We start from the raw sequence: 21,791 nt of genomic DNA, 5'->3' as shown, positions 1-21,791 counted from the left end.
CCACAAACACAACCACACACAACCACAGACACAAACACAACCACACACACAACCACACACAACCACAACCATATACACACTCGACCACAACCACAACCACAAACACAACCAAATAAACAACCACTAAAACCGGCACTCTTACTGAAACGTTGATTAATGTGCACTGTCCCTCAAACTCAAACACACCCAACCACAATCACACACGCAACCAACCACAACCACAGATGACCACAAACATAAACACAACCACACACACAACCAGACACGAGCCACCATCACATTACCATAATGTCATTTCAAACTGCAATATACTATACAGACAGGTGGCAAGGAGGCTGAACTACAAACTGTGTGTGTTTAACAGGTGTGAAGGGGTGCATACGTGTGTGAGCCGAGAGAGAAGGGTAGAATGTATGTAGGAGAAAGAGATCTCTGTGTGTGTACTACTGCTGTTGGCCACTTAGCTTGTATGGTTCCCATCTGCCTCAGTCCAGTGTGTGGGTTGTGTTGCTACAGTATGTCAGTCTCTCTCTATTAGGACTGTGTTAGGCTAATGGCTGCTAATGATAATCATGAGAACAGTCCAACCACCAAGCTCATTTACCGCTCTCCCTGCCTGTGTCCATGTCAATTAATAACAGCATTTGTTTCTCTCTCTCTCTTCATCACCATCTCTCTCTCTCTCTCTCTGTTTCTATCTGTTTCTCTACTATGACTCTGCTGCTACTATCCTTCAAAAAGCACACTAGTATTCATGAGTCATGACTACACCACAATATAATTAATGTATCTCACCTCTATGTATACTGACTGTCAATGGAGCAGAATCAATAGTTGTTCATTTGCTTTTCTGTGAATGTTGTGGTTTGTATTGAAGTGAGGTTGAAACTAAATGTCTCTCTCTCTCTCTCTCTCTCTCTCTCTCTCTCTCTCTCTCTCTCTCTCTCTGTCTCTATCTGTCTCTCTCTGTCTCTATCTGTCTCTCTCTCTGTCTCTATCTGTCTCTCTCTCTGTGTCTGTCTCTCTCTCTCTTTCTCTCTTTCTCTCTCTTTCTCTCTCTGTCTCCCTCTCTCTATGTCTCTCTTTCTCTCTGTCTCTGTCTCTCTCTCTCTCTCTCTCTCTCTCTATGTCTCTGTCTCTCTTTCTCTCTGTCTCTCTCTCTCTCTCTCTCTCTGTCTCTCTCTCTCTGTCTCTTTCTGTCTCTGTCTCTCTTTCTCTCTCTCTAGCGCGTTGCCAAGCGGTGCAGGCTGAGAATGTGACAGTGTTGGAGGGAGGCACGGCCCAGATCTCCTGTCGTCTGCAGAACTATGACGGCTCCATCGTGGTCATCCAGAACCCTCGCAGACAGACCCTCTTCTTCAACGGCACACGAGGTGTGTGTTTGTGTGTGTTTTGCATGTATATGTGTGTGTATTTAGTGTGTGTATGTTTATGTGTTTGTGTGTTCATGTATGCCTGTGAGAGAGGGAGATAGTGAGGTTTCAACATTCATCTCTGTGGTCAGGGTTTGAAAAACCAGTCAGCCCCAAGAAGCCACCAGATCAATGTGGTTATGACGGAGGTCAACCTATTGAACCCATTTTCTGGCCTCCAGTTTTAACAAGGTCTCATTTCATTGTGGAGGAGTACATTCTAGGACTTCATTCATACTCCCGTCCCTACCTCATTACGCAATAACAACATGGACCAGACCTCTTCTGCCAGATGAAAGCAGTATATTGAAGCCTTCCGTCCAACTAGCCCTCCCTGTCAGATCAGGACTACCGGTTCACACTATTAAATATTTAGTGCCGCTTGCTCCCTGGGGAGGAGAGCCTTTTTTCCATCTGAAAGCATAATGGACCTTAACAGGACAGAGTCAGAGAGAGAAGGGGGGAGAGATAGAAGGGGAGAGAGAGGTTAGGTATTGTAGGGTATGAGTTTACCTCTCTCTCGCACTCGACTCTCTCTCACACACACACAGATGCACATACACACACACACACACACACACACACACTGCAGGGTGATTCCAATGCTACCCATTACCATTAGAGCAGGGTAACCCATGGTGTTTCTGGGAGCCCTCCGTGCTGAACCATTCCCCTCTATAACTGTAGAAAGGTCCTGCACTGTTAGGTAAATGGAATGAGGCAATGAGCTGTCCAGCTACAGCACTAAACCAATGGGCTCTGATGAAGCTTATGTCTCAGATGGCACACTATTCCCTTTATAGTGCACTACTTTAAACCAGGGGATCCGGTCCTCATAGAGATCTGGTCAATAGTAGTGAACCATATAGGGAATCGGGTGCCGTTATGGACACACACAAGGTCTTTTATTAGGCTGTCCAGCATAGAAACAGACAATAGGAACAGTAATAGACCTGTTCAAGAAGACTCTGTGGAGGACTCCCATCTATCTCCTCTAGCTCTGACTGCCTGTGGATCCCATCTATCTCCTCTAGCTCTGACTGCCTGGCATGCAAATGAGCTAGGACAAAAGGTGAAATAGGACTTGAACAAAGCTGTGACATTTAGTTGCCATTTAGTGTTTTTCTGTCGGGAATCACTCTCACATTCAGGGAGCTTTGTGAAATAGTATTCTAAGGCAAATGTAGACTATTTTTCTCTCTGTCTACAATAAATTCCTCTGTGTTTCACACACACACAACACACACACTAAACCTCTGATATAATGAATGATGCTGTGAAATGGTAGACTATTACACCAGGGAAGAGAGAAGGAATTCTCCCTCCGCAGAAGCAAACACAAAAGAGAAGGGAGAAAGGGACTAATAAGAAGAGAGGAAAGTGAGGGAGGTAGAGAGGAAAGTGAGGGAGGTAGAGAGGAAAGTGAGGGAGGTAGAGAGGAAAGAGAGGGAGGTAGAGAGGAAAGAGAGGGAAATAGACAGGGCGGTGGACAGGAAAGAGAGGGAGAGAGAGGGCGGTAGAGAGGGCGGTAGAGAGGAGAGAGAGGGCGGTAAGAGGGCGGTAGAGAGGAAAGAGAGGGAGGTAGAGAGGAAAGAGAGGGCGGTAGAGAGGGCGGTAAGAGAGGAAAGAGAGGGAGGTAGAGAGGGCGGTAGAGAGGAAAGAGAGGGAGATAGAAAGGGCGGTAGAGAGGAAAGAGAGGGAGGTAGAGAGGAAAGAGAGGGAGGTAGAGAGGAAAGAGAGGGCGGTAGAGAGGAAAGAGAGGGAGGTAGAGAGGGCGGTAGAGAGGAAAAAGAGGGAGGTAGAGAGGGCGGTAGAGAGGAAAGAGAGGGAGGTAGAGAGGGTGGTAGAGAGGAAAGAGAGGGCGGTAGAGAGGAAAGAGAGGGAGGTAGAGAGGGCGGTAGAGAGGAAAGAGTGCGGAAGAGAGGGCAATAGAGAGGGCGGTAAAGAGGAAAGAGAGGTCGGTAGAGAGGTCGGTAGAGAGGAAAGAGAGGTAAGCAGAGAGGAAAGAGAGGGAGATAGAGAGGGCGGTAGAGAGGACAGAGGGGGAGGTAGAGAGGGCGGTAGAGACGAAAGAGAGGGAGGTAGAGAGGGCAGAAGAGAGGGCGGTAGAGAGGAAAAAGATGGAGATAGAGAGGGCGGTAGAGAGGAAAGAGAGGAAGGTAGAGAGGAAAGAGAGGGATGTAGAGAGGGCGGTAGAGAGGAAAGAGAGGGAGGTAGAGAGGGCGGTAAGAGAGGAAAGAGAGGGATGTAGAGAGGGCAGTAGAGAGGAAAGAGAGTGAGGTGGAGAGGTAAGAGAGGGCGGTAGAGAGGAAAGAGAGGGAGGTAGAGAGGGTGGTAGAGAGGGCGGTAGAGAGGAAAGAGAGGGAGGTAGAGAGGAAAGAGAGGGAGGTAGAGAGGAAAGAGAGGGAGGTAAAGAGGAAAGAGAGGGTGGTAGAGAGGAAAGAGAGGGAGGTAGAGAGGGAGGTAGAGAGGAAAGAGAGGGAGGTAGAGAGGGCGGTAGAGAGGAAAGAGAGGGCGGTAGAGAGGAAAGAGAGGGAGGTAGAGAGGGCGGTAGATAGGAAAGAGAGGGAGGTAGAGAGGGCGGAAGAGAGGGCGGTAGAGAGGAAAGAGAGGGAGGAAGAGAGGGCGGTAGAGAGGGCAGTAGAGAGGGTGGTAGAGAGGGTGGTAGAGAGGAAAGAGTGTGAGGTCGAGTGGGCGGTAGAGAGGAAAGAGAGGGCGGTAGAGAGGGTGGTAGAGAGGGCGGTAGAGAGGGAGGTAGAGAGGGTGTTAGAGAGGAAAGAGACGGTGGTGGAGAGGGCGGTAGAGAGGAAAGAAAGGGCAGTAGAGAGGAAAGAGAGGGCGGTAGAGAGTGCGGTAGAGAGGGCGGTAGAGAGGGCGGTAGAGAGGAAAGAGAGTGAGGTAGAGAGGAAAGAGTGTGAGGTCGAAAGGGCGGTAGAGAGGAAAAAGAGGGAGGTCGAGAGGGCGGTAGAGAGGAAAGAGAGGGAGGTAGAGAGGGCGGTAGAGAGGAAAGAGAGGGTGGTAGAGAGGAAAGAGAGGGAGGTAGAGAGGGTGGTAGAGAGGCTGGTAGAGAGGGCGGTAGAGAGGGCGGTAGATAGGAAAGAGAGGGAGGTGGAGAGGGAGGTAGAGAGGGCGGAAGAGAGGGCGGAAGAGAGGGCGGTAGAGAGGGTGGTAGAGAGGAAAGAGAGGGAGGTAGAGAGGAAAGAGAGGGAGGTAGAGAGGAAAGAGGTGGAGATAGAGGGTGGTAGAGAGGGCGGTAAGAGAGGGAGATAAAGGGTGGTAGAGAGGAAAGAGAGGGCGGTAGAGAGGAAAGAGAGGGAGGTAGAGAGGAAAGAGAGGGAGGTAGAGAGGGCGGTAGAGAGGAAAGAGAGGGAGGTAGAGAGGAAAGAGAGGGAGGTCGAAAGGGCGGTAGAGAGGAAAAAGAGGGAGGTCGAGAGGGCGGTAGAGAGGAAAGAGAGGGAGGTAGAGAGGGCGGTAGAGAGGAAAGAGAGGGTGGTAGAGAGGAAAGAGAGGGAGGTAGAGAGGGTGGTAGAGAGGCTGGTAGAGAGGGCGGTAGATAGGAAAGAGAGGGAGGTGGAGAGGGAGGTAGAGAGGGCGGAAGAGAGGGCGGTAGAGGGGGTGGTAGAGAGGAAAGAGAGGGAGATAGAGGGAGGTAGAGAGGAAAGAGAGGGAGGTAGAGAGGAAAGAGGTGGAGGTAGAGGGAGGTAGAGAGGGCGGTAAGAGAGGAAAGAGAGGGAGATAAAGGGTGGTAGAGAGGAAAGAGAGGGCGGTAGAGAGGAAAGAGAGGGAGGTAGAGAGGAAAGAGAGGGAGGTAGAGAAGGCAGTAGAGAGGAAAGAGAGGGAGGTAGAGAGGAAAGAGAGGGAGATAGAGAGGGCGGTAGAGAGGAAAGAGAGGGCGGTAGAGAGGAAAGAAAGGGAGATAGAGGGTGGTAGAGAGGAAAGGGAGGTAGAGAGGGTGGTAGAGAGGGCGGTAGAGAGGAAAGAGAAGGAGGTAGAGAGGGCGGAAGAGAGGGCCGTAGAGATTGCGGTAGAGAGGGCGGTAGAGAGGAAAGAGATGGAGATAGAGGGCGGTAGAGAGGAAAGAGAGGGAGGTAGAGAGGGCGGTAGAGAGGAAAGAGAGGTAAGTAGAGAGGAAAGAGAAGGAGATAGAGAGGGCGGTAGAGAGGACAGAGAGGGTGGTAGAGAGGAAAGAGAGGGAGGTAGAGAGGGTGGTAGAGAGGGTGGTAGAGAGGCTGGTAGAGAGGCTGGTAGAGAGGCTGGTAGAGAGGGCGGTAGAGAGGGCGGTAGATAGGAAAGAGAGGGAGGTGGAGAGGGAGGTAGAGAGGGCGGAAGAGAGGGCGGAAGAGAGGGCGGTAGAGAGGGTGGTAGAGAGGAAAGAGAGGGAGATAGAGGGAGGTAGAGAGGGCGGTAAGAGAGGAAAGAGAGGGAGATAAAGGGTGGTAGATAGGAAAGAGAGGGCGGTAGAGAGGAAAGAGAGGGAGGTAGAGAGGAAAGAGAGGGAGGTAGAGAGGGCGGTAGAGAGGAAAGAGAGGGAGGTAGAGAGGAAAGAGGTGGAGGTAGAGAGGAAAGAGATTGGAGGTAGAGAGGAAAGAGAGGGAGGTAGAGAGGAAAGAGAGGGAGATAGAGAGGGCGGTAGAGAGGAAAGAGAGGGAGGTAGAGAGGAAAGAGATGGAGGTAGAGAGGAAAGAGATGGAGGTAGAGAGGAAAGAGAGGGAGGTAGAGAGGAAAGAGAGGGAGGTAGAGAGGAAAGAGAGGGAGGTAGAGAGGAAGGAGAGGGCGGTAAGAGGGCAGTAGAGAGGAAGGAGAGGGCGGTAAGAGGGCGGTAGAGAGGGCGGTAGAGAGGGAGGTAGAGAGGGAGGTAGAGAGGGCGGTAGAGAGGAATGAAAGGGCGGTAGAGAGGGAGGTTGAGAGGGAGGTAGAGAGGGCGGTAGAGAAGGCAGTAGAGAAGAAAGAGGGCGGTGGAGAGGGCGGTACAGAGGAAAGAGAGGGCGGTAGAGAGGGCGGTAGAGAGGAAAGAGAGGGAGGTAGAGAGGGCGGTAGAGAGGAAAGAGAGGGAGATGTAGAGAGGAAAGAGAGGGCGGTAGAGAGGAAAGAGAGGGAGGTAGAGAGGAAAGAGAGGGAGGTAGAGAGGGCGGTAGAGAGGAAAGAGAGGAAATAGAGAGGAAATAGAGGGAGATAGAGGGAGGTAGAGAGGGAGGTAGAGAGGGAGATAAAGAGGGAGATAAAGGGCGGTCGAGAGGAAAGAGATGGAGATAGAGAGGGAGGTAGAGAGGAAAGAGAGGGAGATAAAGGGCGGTAGAGAGGATAGAGATGGAGATAGAGGGCGGAAGAGAGGTAGGTAGAGATGAAAGAGAGGGGTTGTGCAGTCAGTCAGTCAGTCGATACAAAGTGGGTTTGGGGAAGTTTATGAGACAATGGCCATTGAGTCCCTGTCACACTGACGGTTATTAGCATTATTTGTTATTATCATGATTTTCTCACAACAGATGTTTCCCTTTCTCTGACAACAAAAGAAACATAGTTTTGCTATCCTATGTCCGTTCTCTAGGTTCTCTCTCTTCTCACTGCCTCTGTGGTTGTTATGATACTATGGCCTTGGGTCAGGAGGTCACAGTGGATTGTTGGATTGACTATGTTTAATTCTTCTCCTCCTCCTTCGCTATTCCCCTTTCAATTCCTCTATTCACTCTCCTCCTTGTTGCTCCCCCGGTCCTCTTTTCTTTTGACCTTTGCTTTTCTTTCCATATATTTATGTGTTTATCTCCAATTGTGGTTTTCATATTGTGTCTCGACCCCCCCACCCCCGATGCTGTCTGTCTCCCTCCTTCCCTCCCCAGCGTTGAAGGACGACCGTTTCCAGATGGTTCTCTTCACTCCCCGTCTGGTGCGCATCACCCTCACCAACGTGAGCGTGTCGGACGAGGGCGGCTACTTCTGCCAGCTCTACACCGACGACACCCACCACCAAGTGGCCACTCTGTCCGTGTCCGTCCCTCCCGACACCCCCACGGTGGAGGTGAGGCAGGAGGCCGTGGAGGGGGGCGAGGTGGAGCTCACCTGCCTGTCGCCGCGCAGCAAGCCCCCCGCCACGCTGCGTTGGATCAGGGACCGCCGGGAGATACCAGGTCTGTCCGTCCTTTGACGATCTATCACTATGTCGCTCTGTCATTCTATCTATCAGTATCTGTCTGTCTGACTTTGTTCAGTCATACCTCTCTCTCTCTCTGTTCACTTCCTGCATTCCCTATCTATCCGCCTGCCTGTCCCTGTGTCAGTCTATCCATCTATCTTTCTCAAACTCCATCATACTCTCTCCTTTTCTGTCCAGCCTTCTACCTACCTCCCTCTTTACTCCCCATCTGATAAAACTTCCATCCAGCTATCACTCTGATCACTCTGTTTACCATGTTATCTGTCCTTCTGTCCATCTCTTTCTGTCTGTGTGTCTGTCCCGCTGTTTACCCTCTGTCTGTCCTGTTATACCCTCCAACTCGCTCTTTTTTCTCTCTCACTCCCATCCCGTCTCTCCATCTTAACTCAGCACGTCTCTGTGCCCTTCCACTTTGTCCTTTCCCTCACTCTTCTTCTCTTTCACCCCATCTTCCTCTCCTCTTCTCTCTCTCTCTGTCTCCTCCTTTCATGCCGTGTTCACAAAGATGTCTGTCCCCTGATGTGACAAGGTTACGTAGGAAGCGTCGTGGGCTGATGCGTGGGGCCCACAGCAGACAGCCCAGTTTTCTGTTCTGTTCTGCTCTGTAGTGCTGTGGAGCGGGCCCTGCCCTGAGTCAAATACAGTGTGACATTAAAGGTTAGGCTCCAGATCCTGACGGATAGAATGTCTCAGTAATTAAGACAGTATCTCCCCGCCCTCATCTCACGCTTCAATTGGGCCTGCTTCAGTTCACTCAGCTGAAATAATTGAAAACTCAGCATGGTGTTAGTTATTGTCATATTTTCACAGACTCATATTACGTGACCTCAGTTTTGGCCACCACCATCCCTCCTCTTCCTCCTCCTCACCTTCCTGTGCCTCATTTGGAGTCTTTTCAAATATTTTTAATCGTATCTCACGCTCTCTTTATCCGCCTTTTATGTCTGAGCCTGTCCAGATCCCTCCCTCTCTCTTCTCCTTGTCATCTATCATGCCCGTCTCACTCTCTCCATGTGTCCTTCTCCCATCTCACTCTCTCCGTGTGTCCTTCTCCCGTCTCACTCTCTCCATGTGTCCTTCTCCCGTCTCACTCTCTCCATGTGTCCTTCTCCCGTCTCACTCTCTCCGTGTGTCCTTCTCCCGTCTCACTCTCTCCGTGTGTCCTTCTCCCGTCTCACTCTCTCCGTGTGTCCTTCTCCCGTCTCACTCTCTCCGTGTGTCCTTCTCCCGTCTCACTCTCTCCGTGTGTCCTTCTCCCGTCTCACTCTCTCCGTGTGTCCTTCTCCCGTCTCACTCTCTCCGTGTGTCCTTCTCCCGTCTCACTCTCTCCGTGTGTCCTTCTCCCGTCTCACTCTCTCCGTGTGTCCTTCTCCCGTCTCACTCTCTCCGTGTGTCCTTCTCCCGTCTCACTCTCTCCGTGTGTCCTTCTCCCGTCTCACTCTCTCCGTGTGTCCTTCTCCCGTCTCACTCTCTCCGTGTGTCCTTCTCCCGTCTCACTCTCTCCGTGTGTCCTTCTCCCGTCTCTCTTTCTTCTTTCACCAGCGCCTTTTCCTTCTCTCCTCGTCCTCTGTCTGACTCTGATGTGCTCCCTCCCTCCCTTCTCTAGGTGTGGTGTCCCAGCAGGAAAATGGGAAGACAGTGAGTGTGTCCAGCACCATCCGTCTCCCTGTGGAGAGAAAAGACAACGGGGCAGCGGTCAGCTGTGAGGCATCCCACCCCGCCCTGGGGGGGCAGAAGAGGGTCCGCCACTACCGCCTCGACGTCCACTGTGAGTGACTGGTCAGCCACCGAGGGTTACCATGGCAGCACACTGAAGCTGTATCACCGTCATTTCTGATGGTCACGACTCATTTGTGTTTGGTGTCTGGGGTGGTCAACCCTTCTGTTATAAATTACTTATCAACGCACCAGTTCTGAGTTTGATCAGCATTTTTCTGCCTTTTAGATCTGCATAATGAGTGTCGCTGCCAAACTGTTGCTGCTTAAATGGCCCTGCATGGCTTTCACAGCAACACACATGAATACCTCCTCAGATGTGTCTGTTCACTGCAGCCATTAACAAAGCAGCAGCTGTTTCACCCTGAGGGATGTTATGATAACAGAACCGTCAACCGTCACTCTTGATTGGTTACCATGGTAACCATTCCTTCCTCCTCTCTCCCCAGTTGCCCCCACAGTGAGGATCATCCCTCCCCCTGGCATCCTCCGAGAGGGAGACTCTCTCAGCCTCACCTGCTCCATCACTGGAAACCCACTGTGAGTGTGTGTGTGTGTGTGTGTGTGTGTGTGTGTGTGTGTGTGTGTGTGTGTGTGTGTGTGTGTGTGTGTGTGTGTGTGTGTGTGTGTGTGTGTGTGTGTGTGATGAGATTGTTTGATTGGCTTGTGCATTTGCTGTGTATGTATACTGTGCCCACGCTACAGCTGTTTGGAGTTGAGACATTCTCTGGATAAAGTGTCTGAGGAGGCTGTAACAAGCCCCTTGTTAGACACTGTGATGTGTGTGTTGTGCATGTGTGTTTCTGAGGCAACTGAAGCCTCTTCATTAAGCTCTATAAGAACTGGTTTGTGTGTGAATGCACTCGTGTGTGTGTGTTTATTTTTGTGTGTGTGTTTGTTTGTTTACTTGTTTGTCTGTTTGTGTGTGTGGTGAGTAAAAGCATAGTAAAGCCCCACAATAAAGCCAGGCTGAAGAGCCAGTATGTGTGGCCCAGTGAGGATCAGTAACAGCCTTGCTGGGGACAGTGACATGAGAGATGTGACTGTGGTGATCGATCCACTGGACTGCCCCTGCCTCATCTCACGCTGGAGTGACCTCACCACACTCTCCTTAACACCTCCGGTACCCCCATCACTCTCAAGCCCCGGACAAACTTCCTGTTAACCGTTCATCACCAATTCATTACACTGCCTGTCTTTGTTGGAGGGGTGTGTTTATTAAAGTGTGTGTGTGTGTGTGTGTGGATGAGCAGGGGGATTTAATTAGATGCTTCCTGAGGGATTAGGGTGTAGATGAGCTGGGATTGTAATCTGGCCAGGGTGGGATGAGAGGGACAGTCAGCACAGCACAGGGGATGCACACACACACAGGGCTTTGTGTGAGATTGTGTGGTGTGTTCGTTGTTTCATGTAATCCAATAATCTTTTGTCTCAGTCGCCTTCTGTCTCACTTTTCTTTTGTCTTTTGTGTCTCCTCTTTCTCTCCGTCTTCCTGTCTGCCTCTCCCTCTCTCATCTCTCCCCCATAAATCTCTGTCTATCTCCTTCCCCGGCTCTCTCCTACCATGTCCCACTTTTCCTCTCTCCATCTGACACAACATCTTTCTTTGCTCCCTCTCCTCTCCTGTCCTTCTCTCTCTGTCCATAAATCTCCTCAATTCTTTTCTGTCATGCTGTCTTCCTCTCCCTTGGTCTTATTTAAAATCTCTCTCTCCCTCCTCGCCTTTTATTTCCCATAACCTCCCTCTCCCTCCACCTCTGTCTTATTTTTATACTGTATTATCTTTTCTCTCTTTCTTCTCCCTAACCCCTCTTGCTCCCCTCGTTTCTCCCCCACTCTATCTAATTTCACTTACTCTTTCCACTTCCTCTTCTTTCTCTCTTTCACTCTCTTCTTTCCCTCGCTCTCTCTCTCTGCAGGCCTAGAGATGTCCAGTGGACTAGGATTAATGACACCTTACCTGAGAGGGCGGAGATCTCTGGCCCCACCCTCCAAGTGTCCCGTCTCAGCCAATCACACAACGGGACCTACCTGTGTCAGGCGCAGAACAACTACGGCCGTGCCGCCGACCACTACACGCTGCTGGTGTACGGTGAGCCACCGTCGCCATGACAACCACTGCCTTGCGGCGAGTAGTTGCCCTAAGGCACAGATCTAGGATCAGCTTACCCTCCATATCCTCCGAATCCATTCACCGTCCAATCCTATCGTAGCTTTTTGAATGAGACACCAGAAGCGTATCACAGACACAGATGTAGACATCAAAAGCATGAGCCACATCATCAGTTGTTTATGCTTCACAGATGTGCGAGGGGCATAGGAGGTCGGGCTAGGGGTTGAGTTGAGTTGTTAACTCATCATCTGTAGTCAGTATAGTCAGTGTACCACAAGGCTGTGGACCCCTAGTGGTTACTCCTGTCAGTGCAGCCTTCACATCTGACAGCTGAAGATCAGAGAAAGTGGAGGAGGAGGAGAAAGAGGGGGGTTGTTGTGTAACATTTGGGTTGCCTTAGGCTGTGCCCCCTCATCATCCCCCCTACTCCCCCCTTCCCCTCCTCCCTTAATTCCCTCCCTCCTCACCATCTCCTGAGCAGTGGCAGCAGGTGGCAGGAGCGGCAGGAGTCAAACAACACTCTAACTATCCTCCGTTGAGAGAGGAGCCAGAGCATCTTGCCAGAGCAGCCATCGTCAGCCACCACCAGAGCTAAAGCCACACTCTCTCTCTCACTGTGCAACACAAGTTAGGCATGCCTGGCTTTGAAGTACGTCCACGCTTCAAGAAAATGCCCTTCTCTTCCTTGGTCTCTATTGTCTGTCTCCTAGAATGGTTCTTCTTCCTTGGTCTCTATCGTCTGTCTCCTAGAATGGTTCTTCTTCCTTGGTCTCTATCGTCTGTCTCCTAGAATGGTTCTTCTTCCTTGGTCTCTATCGTCTGTCTCCTAGAATGGTTCTTCTTCCTTGGTCTCTATCGTCTGTCTCCTAGAATGGTTCTTCTTCCTTGGTCTCTATCATCTGTCTCCTAGAATGGTTCTTCTTCCTTGGTCTCTATCGTCTGTCTCCTAGAATGGTTCTTCTTCCTTGGTCTCTATCGTCCGTCTCCTAGAATGGTTCTTCTTCCTTGGTCTCTATCGTCTGTCTCCTAGAATGGTTCTTCTTCCTTGGTCTCTATCGTCTGTCTCCTAGAATGGTTCTTCTTCCTTGGTCTCTATCATCTGTCTCCTAGAATGGTTCTTCTTCCTTGGTCTCTATCGTCTGTCTCCTAGAATGGTTCTTCTTCCTTGGTCTCTATCATCTGTCTCCTAGAATGGTTCTTCTTCCTTGGTCTCTATCATCTGTCTCCTAGAATGGTTCTTCTTCCTTGGTCTCTATCGTCCGTCTCCTAGAATGGTTCTTCTTCCTTGGTCTCTATCATCTGTTTCCTAGAATGGTTCTTCTTCCTTGGTCTCTATCGTCTGTCTCCTAGAATGGTTCTTCTTCCTTGGTCTCTATCATCTGTCTCCTAGAATAGTTCTTCTTCCTTGGTCTCTATCGTCCATCTCCTAGAATAGTTTTTCTTCCTTGGTCTCTATCGTCTGTCTCCTAGAATGGTTATTCTTCCTTGGTCTCTATCGTCCGTCTCCAAGAATGGTTCTTCTTCCTTGGTCTCTATCATCTGTCTCCTAGAATAGTTCTTCTTCCTTGGTCTCTATCGTCCGTCTCCAAGAATGGTTCTTCTTCCTTGGTCTCTATCGTCTGTCTCCTAGAATGGTTCTTCTTCCTTGGTCTCTATCGTCTGTCTCCTAGAATGGTTCTTCTTCCTTGGTCTCTATCGTCTGTCTCCTAGAATGGTTCTTCTTCCTTGGTCTCTATCATCTGTCTCCTAGAATGGTTCTTCTTCCTTGGTCTCTATCGTCTGTCTCCTAGAATGGTTCTTCTTCCTTGGTCTCTATCATCTGTCTCCTAGAATGGTTCTTCTTCCTTGGTCTCTATCGTCCGTCTCCTAGAATGGTTCTTCTTCCTTGGTCTCTATCGTCTGTCTCCTAGAATGGTTCTTCTTCCTTGGTCTCTATCGTCTGTCTCCTAGAATGGTTCTTCTTCCTTGGTCTCTATCATCTGTCTCCTAGAATGGTTCTTCTTCCTTGGTCTCTATCGTCTGTCTCCTAGAATGGTTCTTCTTCCTTGGTCTCTATCGTCTGTCTCCTAGAATGGTTCTTCTTCCTTGGTCTCTATCATCTGTCTCCTAGAATGGTTCTTCTTCCTTGGTCTCTATCGTCTGTCTCCTAGAATGGTTCTTCTTCCTTGGTCTCTATCATCTGTCTCCTAGAATGGTTCTTCTTCCTTGGTCTCTATCATCTGTCTCCTAGAATAGTTCTTCTTCCTTGGTCTCTATCGTCCGTCTCCAAGAATGGTTATTCTTCCTTGGTCTCTATTGTCCGTCTCCTAGAATGGTTCTTCTTCCTTGGTCTCTATCGTCTGTCTCCTAGAATGGTTCTTCTTCCTTGGTCTCTATCGTCTGTCTCCTAGAATGGTTCTTCTTCCTTGGTCTCTATCGTCCGTCTCCTAGAATGGTCCTTCTTTTTCTGTCTCTTCGTTCTTTCTTCTTCTTGTTTTTATGTTTCCCTTCCTCTCTCTCTGTCAACCAATCCTATTTGTTCTTTCTTTCTCTACCCTCTTTCCTCCTGTTTTTCTCGTCTATATATCTTTCCCATACTCCTTCTCTCTAAATGTCTATATATCTTATCCTCTCTCTGCTTTCTCACCTTCTCAGTAGGTTGCCCTCTTTTCTGCGTGTACTGTAGTTCAGAGCTCCCTGGAGGGTTCATGTCTTGTCAAGTCCAAGAGGGACAGAGAGAGGGGCAGAGGAAGCAGGGAGAGAGATGTCGAAGCCAGGTTAGTGTTCAGTTAGGGGCTTGCCAAAGCTGGATTAGCCACGCTTGCCACTGGAAATCCCAAGGTGAACTGGGGTGGGGTCGCCTGACAGGGCAGGGCTTTATGGCGATGATGAGTCAGCTAAAACAGCTCATTATGACAGTTCTGAAAAACGAGCCCTCTCCCCCTCACACTGTCAACCAGCTCCCAGAGTTATCTAGTGTCTGATGTGGCCATGAAGCGCAAAATCAGGACAAATCGGAGGCCAATTTGTTGCAGGAGCTTTTCGATTTTCGAGGCTAGGTGATGCTTTGAAAAGCAGATAGAGAGTGAGAGATTGGTGAGTCTCTGCCGAGCCAGGCCCAATGCCGCAAAATCTTTATTCAGCAGGTGTGTGTGTGTGTGTGTGTGTGTGTGTGTGTGTGTGTGTGTGTGTGTGTGTGTGTGTGTGTGTGTGTGTGTGTGTGTGTGTGTGTGTGTGTGTGTGTGTGTGTGTGTGTGTGTGTGTGTGTGTGGTGTCTGTGTGTGTGTGGTGTGTGTGTGGTGTCTGTGAGTGTGTGGTGTCTGTGTGTGTGTGGTGTCTGTGTGTGGTGTCTGTGTGTGTGTGTGGTGTCTGTGTGTGTGTGGTGTCTGTGTGTGTGGTGTCTGTGTGTGTGTGGTGTGGTGTGGTGTGTGTGTGTGTGTGTGTGTGTGTGTGTGTGTGTGTGTGTGTGTGTGTGTGTGTGTGTGTGTGTGTGTGTGAATGTGGTGTGGTGGTATGGCGGTGTGGTGGGATGGCATGGTGGTGGGATGTGGTGGTGGTGTGGTGGGATGGCGTGGATGTGGTGTGGTGGGATGGCGTGGATGTGGTGTGGTGGGATGGCGTGGTGGTGGTGTGGTGGGATGGGATGGCGTGGATGTGGATGTGGTGTGGTGGGATGGCGTTGTGGTGGGATGGTGGTGGTGTTGCTGGTGGAGCTCAGAGGAGAATGTTACTGATTGTCTCTGCAAAGCCCTGAGGGTCTGCTTACAGAATGTCATTCAACTGAGCTGCTGTGATGAAATGGATTGCTGTAAGCCAATAAAGCCCATTAGAATTGAATTGCATGAGAGAGTGTTGGAGATGGAGGGAGGGAGGGAGAGAGAGAGAGATGGGAGAAACGAGAAGGCTTGAGGGATGGATGGAGAGATATAGTTGTGATTTGGGAGAAGATGAGTGCAGTGGTTAGGGTAATGAGTTAAGTCACGAATTAGGTGGAATAAATTATACCTCTATTTAATGAATGACTAAAGAAAAAGAGAGAGTGGTGAGAGAGAGGGTGGGAGGTTAGGAGAGGGGGAGGGTGGGAGGTTCGGAGAGGGGGACGGTGGGAGGTTCGGAGAGGGGGAGGGAGGGAGGTTAGGAGAGGGGGAGGGAGGGAGGTTCGGAGAGGGGGAGGGTGGGAGGTTCGGAGAGGGGGAGGGAGGGAGGTTAGGAGAGGGGGAGGGAGGGAGGTTAAGAGAGGGGGAGGGAGTGGGGTTAGGAGAGGAGGAGGGAGGGATGTTAGGAGAGGGGGAGGGAGGGGGTTAGGAGAGGGGGATGGAGGGTGGTTAGGAGAGGGGGAGGGTTAGGGAGGGGGAGGGAGGGGGGTTAGGAGAGGGGGAGGGAGGGGGTTAGGAGAGGGGGAGGGAGGGATGTTAGGAGAGGGGGAGGGAGGGAGGTTAGGAGAGGGGGAGGGAGTGTGGTTTGGAGGTGAGGAGGGGGGGTTAGGAGAGGGGGAGGGAGAGGGGGAGGGAGGGTGGTTAGGAGAGGGGGAGGGAGGGGGTTTGGAGGTGAGGAGGGAGGGGGGTTAGGAGAGGGGGAGGGAGCGGGGTTAGGAGAGGGGGATGGAGGGAGTTAAGAGAGGGAGGGGTAGGGAGGTTAGGAGAGGGGGAGGGAGGGTGGTTAGGAGAGGGGATGGAGGGGGGTTAAGAGAGGGAGGGGGAGGGAGGTTAGAAGAGGGGGAGGGAGGGGGGGGTTAGGAGAGGGGGAGGGAGGGGGGTTAGGAGAGGGAGGGGGAGGGAGATTGGGAGAGGGAGGGGGAGGGAGGTTAGGAGAGGGGGAGGGAGGGTGGTTAGGAGAGGGGGATGGAGGGCGGTTAGGAGAGGGGGATGGAGGGGGTTAGGAGAGGGGGATGGAGGGGGTTAGGAGAGGGGGAGGGAGGGGGGTTAGGAGAGGGGGGAGGGAGGTTAGGAGAGGGGGAGGGAGGGGGGTTAGGAGAGGGGGAGGGAGGGGGGGGTTAGGAGAGTGAGGGGGAGGGAGATTAGGAGAGGGAGGGGGAGGGAGGTTAGGAGAGGGGGAGGGAGGGTGGTTAGGAGAGGGGGAGGGAGGGGGTTAGGAGAGGGGGATGGAGGGGGGTTAGGAGAGGGGGATGGAGGGGGGTTAGGAGAGGGGGATAGAGGGGGGTTAGGAGAGAGGGAAGGAGGGGGGTTAGGAGAGGGGGAGGAAGGGGGAAAGTGAGAAGTGTATGTAGTGTAGGCTGTGTGACCAAATCAATGTGGAGCAGCGGTAAGGGACGAGGCCTTCTGACCAGCGGCTAGATGACATTTAGCCTTGTGTTGTGAGTGACGCATAGCCTACTACAGCAACGGAACAGAAAAGAGTGTTTTATCTCTCTCGTTTAAGGAATGATATTTGAGAGAAATGTCATTAACAACAACTTCAACATGCAAATGGAAAACAGCCGTGAATATAGGTGTCTGAGTGGCGAGTGTACAGAATAACAATATGATAGGAGGATGTCTGTCGGTGTGCTGACTGGCTGTACAGCCGCATAGTAAATCAGCTTTAGAGAGAGAGAGAGTAGAATAGAGGAGTGGAATAGGAAAAGGAACAAGGGAATGTGGAAGCAGAATGGAAGAGTGCGTGGGAGAGAGGAGAGTGATTAAGGTTGAGGTGGATCGCCTGAGGGAAAGAAGGGAGATTTGAGTAGAGAGAGGAGAGGATGATGGAGGAGAGAGGAGGTAGAGAGAATGAAAGAGAGAAATGGAGAGAAGTCATTATTTATGTCTTCCCAGAATGTAGTTTTGACGGTCAAGAGATATGAATCAGTGTACAACTAATTAGCCGACTGACCCTGCTCATGAATCCCTCTGCCTCAGGTGAGACACACACACACACACACACACACACACACACACACACACACGTACTCACATACTGACCCATTCCTTAGTGAACTCTTTCTCTCACAGCCAAAGAACCATTTTTAGTTCTAGATAGTACCTTTTTTTCTAAGAGTGAACTCTCTACCTGTCTCTCTGACTCACATGTATGCCTACCTGTCTCTCTGACTCACATGTATGCCTACCTGTCTCTCTGACTCACATGTATGCCTACCTGTCTCTCTGACTCACATGCATGCATACCTGTCTCTCTGACTCACATGTATGCATACCTCTCTCTCTGACTCACATGTATGCCTACCTGTCTCTCTGACTCACATGTATGCATACCTGTCTCTCTGACTCACATGTATGCCTACCTGTCTCTCTGACTCACATGTATGCCTACCTGTCTCTCTGACTCACATGTATGCATACCTGTCTCTCTGACTCACATGTATGCATACCTGTCTCTCTGACTCACATGTATGCATACCTGTCTCTCTGACTCACATGTATGCATACCTGTCTCTCTGACTCACATGTATGCATACCTGTCTCTCTGACTCACATGTATGCCTACCTGTCTCTCTGACTCACATGTATGCCTACCTGTCTCTCTGACTCACATGTATGCCTACCTGTCTCTCTGACTCACATGTATGCATACCTGTCTCTCTGACTCACATGTATGCATACCTGTCTCTCTGACTCACATGTATGCATACCTGTCTCTCTGACTCACATGTATGCATACCTGTCTCTCTGACTCACATGTATGCATACCTGTCTCTCTGACTCACATGTATGCCTACCTGTCTCTTTGACTCACATGTATGCATACCTGTCTCTCTGACTCACATGTATGCCTACCTGTCTCTCTGACTCACATGTATGCCTACCTGTCTCTCTGACTCACATGTATGCCTACCTGTCTCTCTGACTCACATGTATGCATACCTGTCTCTCTGACTCACATGTATGCATACCTGTCTCTCTGACTCACATGTATGCATACCTGTCTCTCTGACTCACATGTATGCATACCTGTCTCTCTGACTCACATGTATGCATACCTGTCTCTCTGACTCACATGTATGCATACCCACATGGACGCCGCAAACTCACACTTGTGTCTTGCATAAGTGACAGGAAGGCTGAGGTTGGACGCTGACGGGATAGAGGGAGGATGTGGACGAGTGAATGAAGGCAGGCTGAAAGGAAGAGGGGAGGAGGAGGAGAGAGGGATGAGGGTTATGCTGACGTAAAAGGAGTGGCAGAGGGAGAAGAGATGGAGGATCTCAGGGCCAGAGGGAGAAGAGGGAGAGAGGGAGAGCAGGCGGAAGAGTAGTTACCAATAAATTACCCTAGAACGAGGTGTGTGTGTGTGAGTGAGTGCGTGTGTGCCTGAGTGCGCGTGCGTGCGTGCGTGGCTCGTGAGAGAGAGACACGGTGGTTCAATGAAACAGATATCTACTGCACCCTGCTGTTTCAAATGGACAATTTGATGAAGTGTTTCACACACTCTCACACACACGCGCCGTGCTCACAGCCTCTCACTCAATCCAACTGTCTCAGTCACTTAAAACCACTGTCTCTCAACAGGCATTTTACCTTACCATTGTGTCAGTATCCAATCTATTGTCTCATATTGAATGTGTCTGTCCCATAACATTGTTCCACAGAGAATGCTTCCATCAAACACAATGTCTTCTGTCTCCCTAGCTACTGAGTCATAGACAATGTGTCTATGGTAGAAAATACGTCTGCATCCCAACCATTGTCTTACAGTGAATGTGTCGATGTCATTTGCCAGTGTCTGTCTCCCTAGAAATGGTATAGTAGATCCTATGTCTGTAGTAACCATACCATCTAGAACAGTGGTCACCAACCTTTTCTGACTCAGATTGTTTTATATTTTTCTCCCCAATTTGGTGGTATCCAATTGTCCCATCGCTGCAACTCCCCTACGGACTCGGGAGAGGCGAAGGTCCGAAACACAACCCAGCCAAGCCGCACTGCTTCTTGACGCAATGCCTGCTTAACCCGGAAGCCAGCCGCACCAATGTGTTAGAGGAAACACCGTACACCTGGTCAGAGCGCATTGCGCCCGGCCCGCCACAGGAGTCGCTAGTGCGCGATGGGACAAGAACAACCCTGCCGGCCAAACCCTCCCCTAACCCGGACGACGCTGGGCCAATTGTGTGCCGCCTCATGGGTCCCCCGGTCGCAGCCGGCTGCAACAGAGCCTGGACTCGAACCCAGAATCTCAAGTGGCTCAGCTAGCACTGCAGCACCTTAGACTACTGCACCACTAGGGAGGCCTCTCAGATTGTTTTTAATCAAGACTTAAAAAACGTAAACCTATGCAACATTAAGCTATTAAAACCAGTTCTGTATCAATGAGGTTTCTGCAGTAGGCTATAGGTCCAATACATTGACAATACATCTCCCTCCCTCTGCTCTCCCTCCCTCCACTCTCCCTCCCTCCGCTCTCCCTCCCTCTGCTCTCCCTCCCTCCGCTCTCCCTCCCTCCGCTCTCCCTCCCTCTGCTCTCCCTCCCTCCGCTCTCCCTCCCTCCGCTCTCCCTCCCTCCGCTCTCCGTCCCTCCGCTCTCCCTCCCTCTGCTCTCCCTCCCTCCGCTCTCCCTCCCTCCGCTCTCCCTCCCTCTGCTCTCCCTCCCTCCGCTCTCCGTCCCTCCGCTCTCCGTCCATCTGCTCTCCCTCCCTCCGCTCTCCCTCCGCTCTCCGTCCCTCCGCTTTCCCTCCCTCCGCTTTCCCTCCCTCCGCTCTCCCTCCCTCCGTTCTCCGCTCTCCGTCCCTCTGCTCTCCGTCTCTCTGCTCTCCTTCCCTCCGCTCTCCCTCCCTCCGCTCTCCCTCCCTCTGCTCTCCCTCCCTCTGCTCTCCCTCCCTCTGCTCTCCCTCCCTCCGCTCTCGCCCCCTCCGCTCTCCCTCCCTCTACTCTCCCTCCACTCTCCCTCCACTCTCCCTCCCTCCGCTCTCCCTCCCTTCGCTCACCGTCCCTCCGCTCTCCCTCCCTCCGCTCTCCCTCCCTCCGCTCACCGTCCCTCCGCTCTCCCTCCCTCCGCTCTCCCTCCCCCCGCTCTCCCTCCCTCTGCTCTCCCCTCCCTCCGCTCTCCCTCCCTCTGCTCTCCCTCCCTCCCCTCTCCCTCCCTCTGCTCTCGCCCCCTCCGCTCTCCCTCCCTCCGCTCACCGTCCCTCCGCTCTCCCTCCCTCCCCTCTCCCTCCCTCCGCTCTCGCCCCCTCCGCTCTCCCTCCCTCCGCTTACCGTCCCTCCGCTCTCCCTCCCCTCTCCCTCCCTCCGCTCTCGCCCCCTCCGCTCTCCCTCCCTCCGCCCTCCGCTCTCCCTCCCTCCCCTCTCCCTCCCTCCGCTCTCGCCCCCTCCGCTGAGGAGATGACAGTCTTCCAGAGATAACTCAAGTCTCACTGCATTATTTCTGCCTCATGCACCAATTCATGTTGTTACTCCTATGTCCAGAGAATGTGAACTATTCCTTGATATTATAAAAGACACAAGCCACTAATAATAACAATGGAAGCTTATTGGAACACTTCTATAGTCATTCATTGCTAATGCAGTGCTGGTTGTTGCGTGAGTGGAAGTAGGGAGAATGCACATTTTATGGCATATAAAAGTGTCGACAGGCTGAATAACAACTTAAACAATGAATTTACTCATAAAAACAGCAGCTCTTTGCTGTATTCGTTGAGTCTCTCTCTTGTTGTGGTTTAGAAAGTTTTGAAATCTCACTGTATCAACTTTGCTATGCGTTCGAGGTTTCTTTTTACAGTCTATGGCTCGAGGAAACTGCAGACACAGTTATCTGAGCTATCTGTTTGGCCAGTGGTAGGCCTATTGGTGTACTTGATAAGCTCCCTGGGCCCACCAGGTAGGTGGAGTTATACCTGCAGACACATGACATGGTTGAAAATGCCTTCCCGGCGCTAGGGCTGCTGAATCAAGTGCACCTACTGACAACAGTGCAAAACAAAGGCTTTATCATTGGGTTTTTTACAAAAAACATTGCTGGGGCCTCCCGGGTGGCGCAGTGGTCAAGGGTGCTGTACTGCAGCGCCAGCTGTGCCACCAGAGACTCTAGGTTCGCGCTCAGGCTCTGTCGCAACCGGCCACGACCAGGAGGTCCGTGGGGCGACGCACAATTGGCCTAGCGTCGTCCGGGTTAGGGAGGGTTTGGCTGGTAGGGAAATCCTTGTCTCATCGCGCACCAGCGACTCCTGTGGCGGGCCGGGTGCAGTGCACGCTAACCAAGGTTGCCAGGTGCACGGTGTTTCCTCCGACACATTGGTGCGGCTGGCTTCCGGGTTGGATGCTCGCTGTGTTAAGAAGCAGTGCGGCTTGGTTGGGTTGTGTATCGGAGGACGCATGACTTTCAACCTCCGTCTCTCCCGAGCCCGTAAGGGAGTAGCGATGAGACAAGGTAGTAGCTACTAAAACAATTGGATACCACGAAATTGGGGAGAAAAAGGGGTCAAATAAAAATAATAAAATAAAAAACATTGCTGATCGACTAGGAATGCCTTGGA

General features: G+C 51.4%; 1 protein-coding gene across 4 annotated transcripts in view; it reads left to right on the top strand.

The window, feature by feature from the left end:
• The window catches only part of LOC135521991 (cell adhesion molecule 4-like), a 241,878-nt gene that overhangs the window by 210,930 nt on the left and 9,157 nt on the right, over nucleotides 1-21,791 (top strand). For all 4 annotated transcript variants that reach the window (XM_064947847.1, XM_064947846.1, XM_064947849.1 and 1 more), the window contains exons 2-6: nucleotides 1,227-1,373; nucleotides 7,247-7,534; nucleotides 9,167-9,328; nucleotides 9,726-9,816; nucleotides 11,196-11,368. In XM_064947847.1, coding sequence (XP_064803919.1) covers nucleotides 1,227-1,373; nucleotides 7,247-7,534; nucleotides 9,167-9,328; nucleotides 9,726-9,816; nucleotides 11,196-11,368 — 861 coding nt within the window. The remainder of the gene's footprint in view (nucleotides 1-1,226; nucleotides 1,374-7,246; nucleotides 7,535-9,166; nucleotides 9,329-9,725; nucleotides 9,817-11,195; nucleotides 11,369-21,791) is intronic.

This window comes from Oncorhynchus masou, chromosome 30, assembly GCF_036934945.1.
Source record: "Oncorhynchus masou masou isolate Uvic2021 chromosome 30, UVic_Omas_1.1, whole genome shotgun sequence".
NCBI lineage: Eukaryota > Metazoa > Chordata > Actinopteri > Salmoniformes > Salmonidae > Oncorhynchus > Oncorhynchus masou.
The sequence above is the reverse complement of the archived record's forward strand: the minus strand, read 5'-3'. Positions and strand labels throughout refer to the sequence as shown.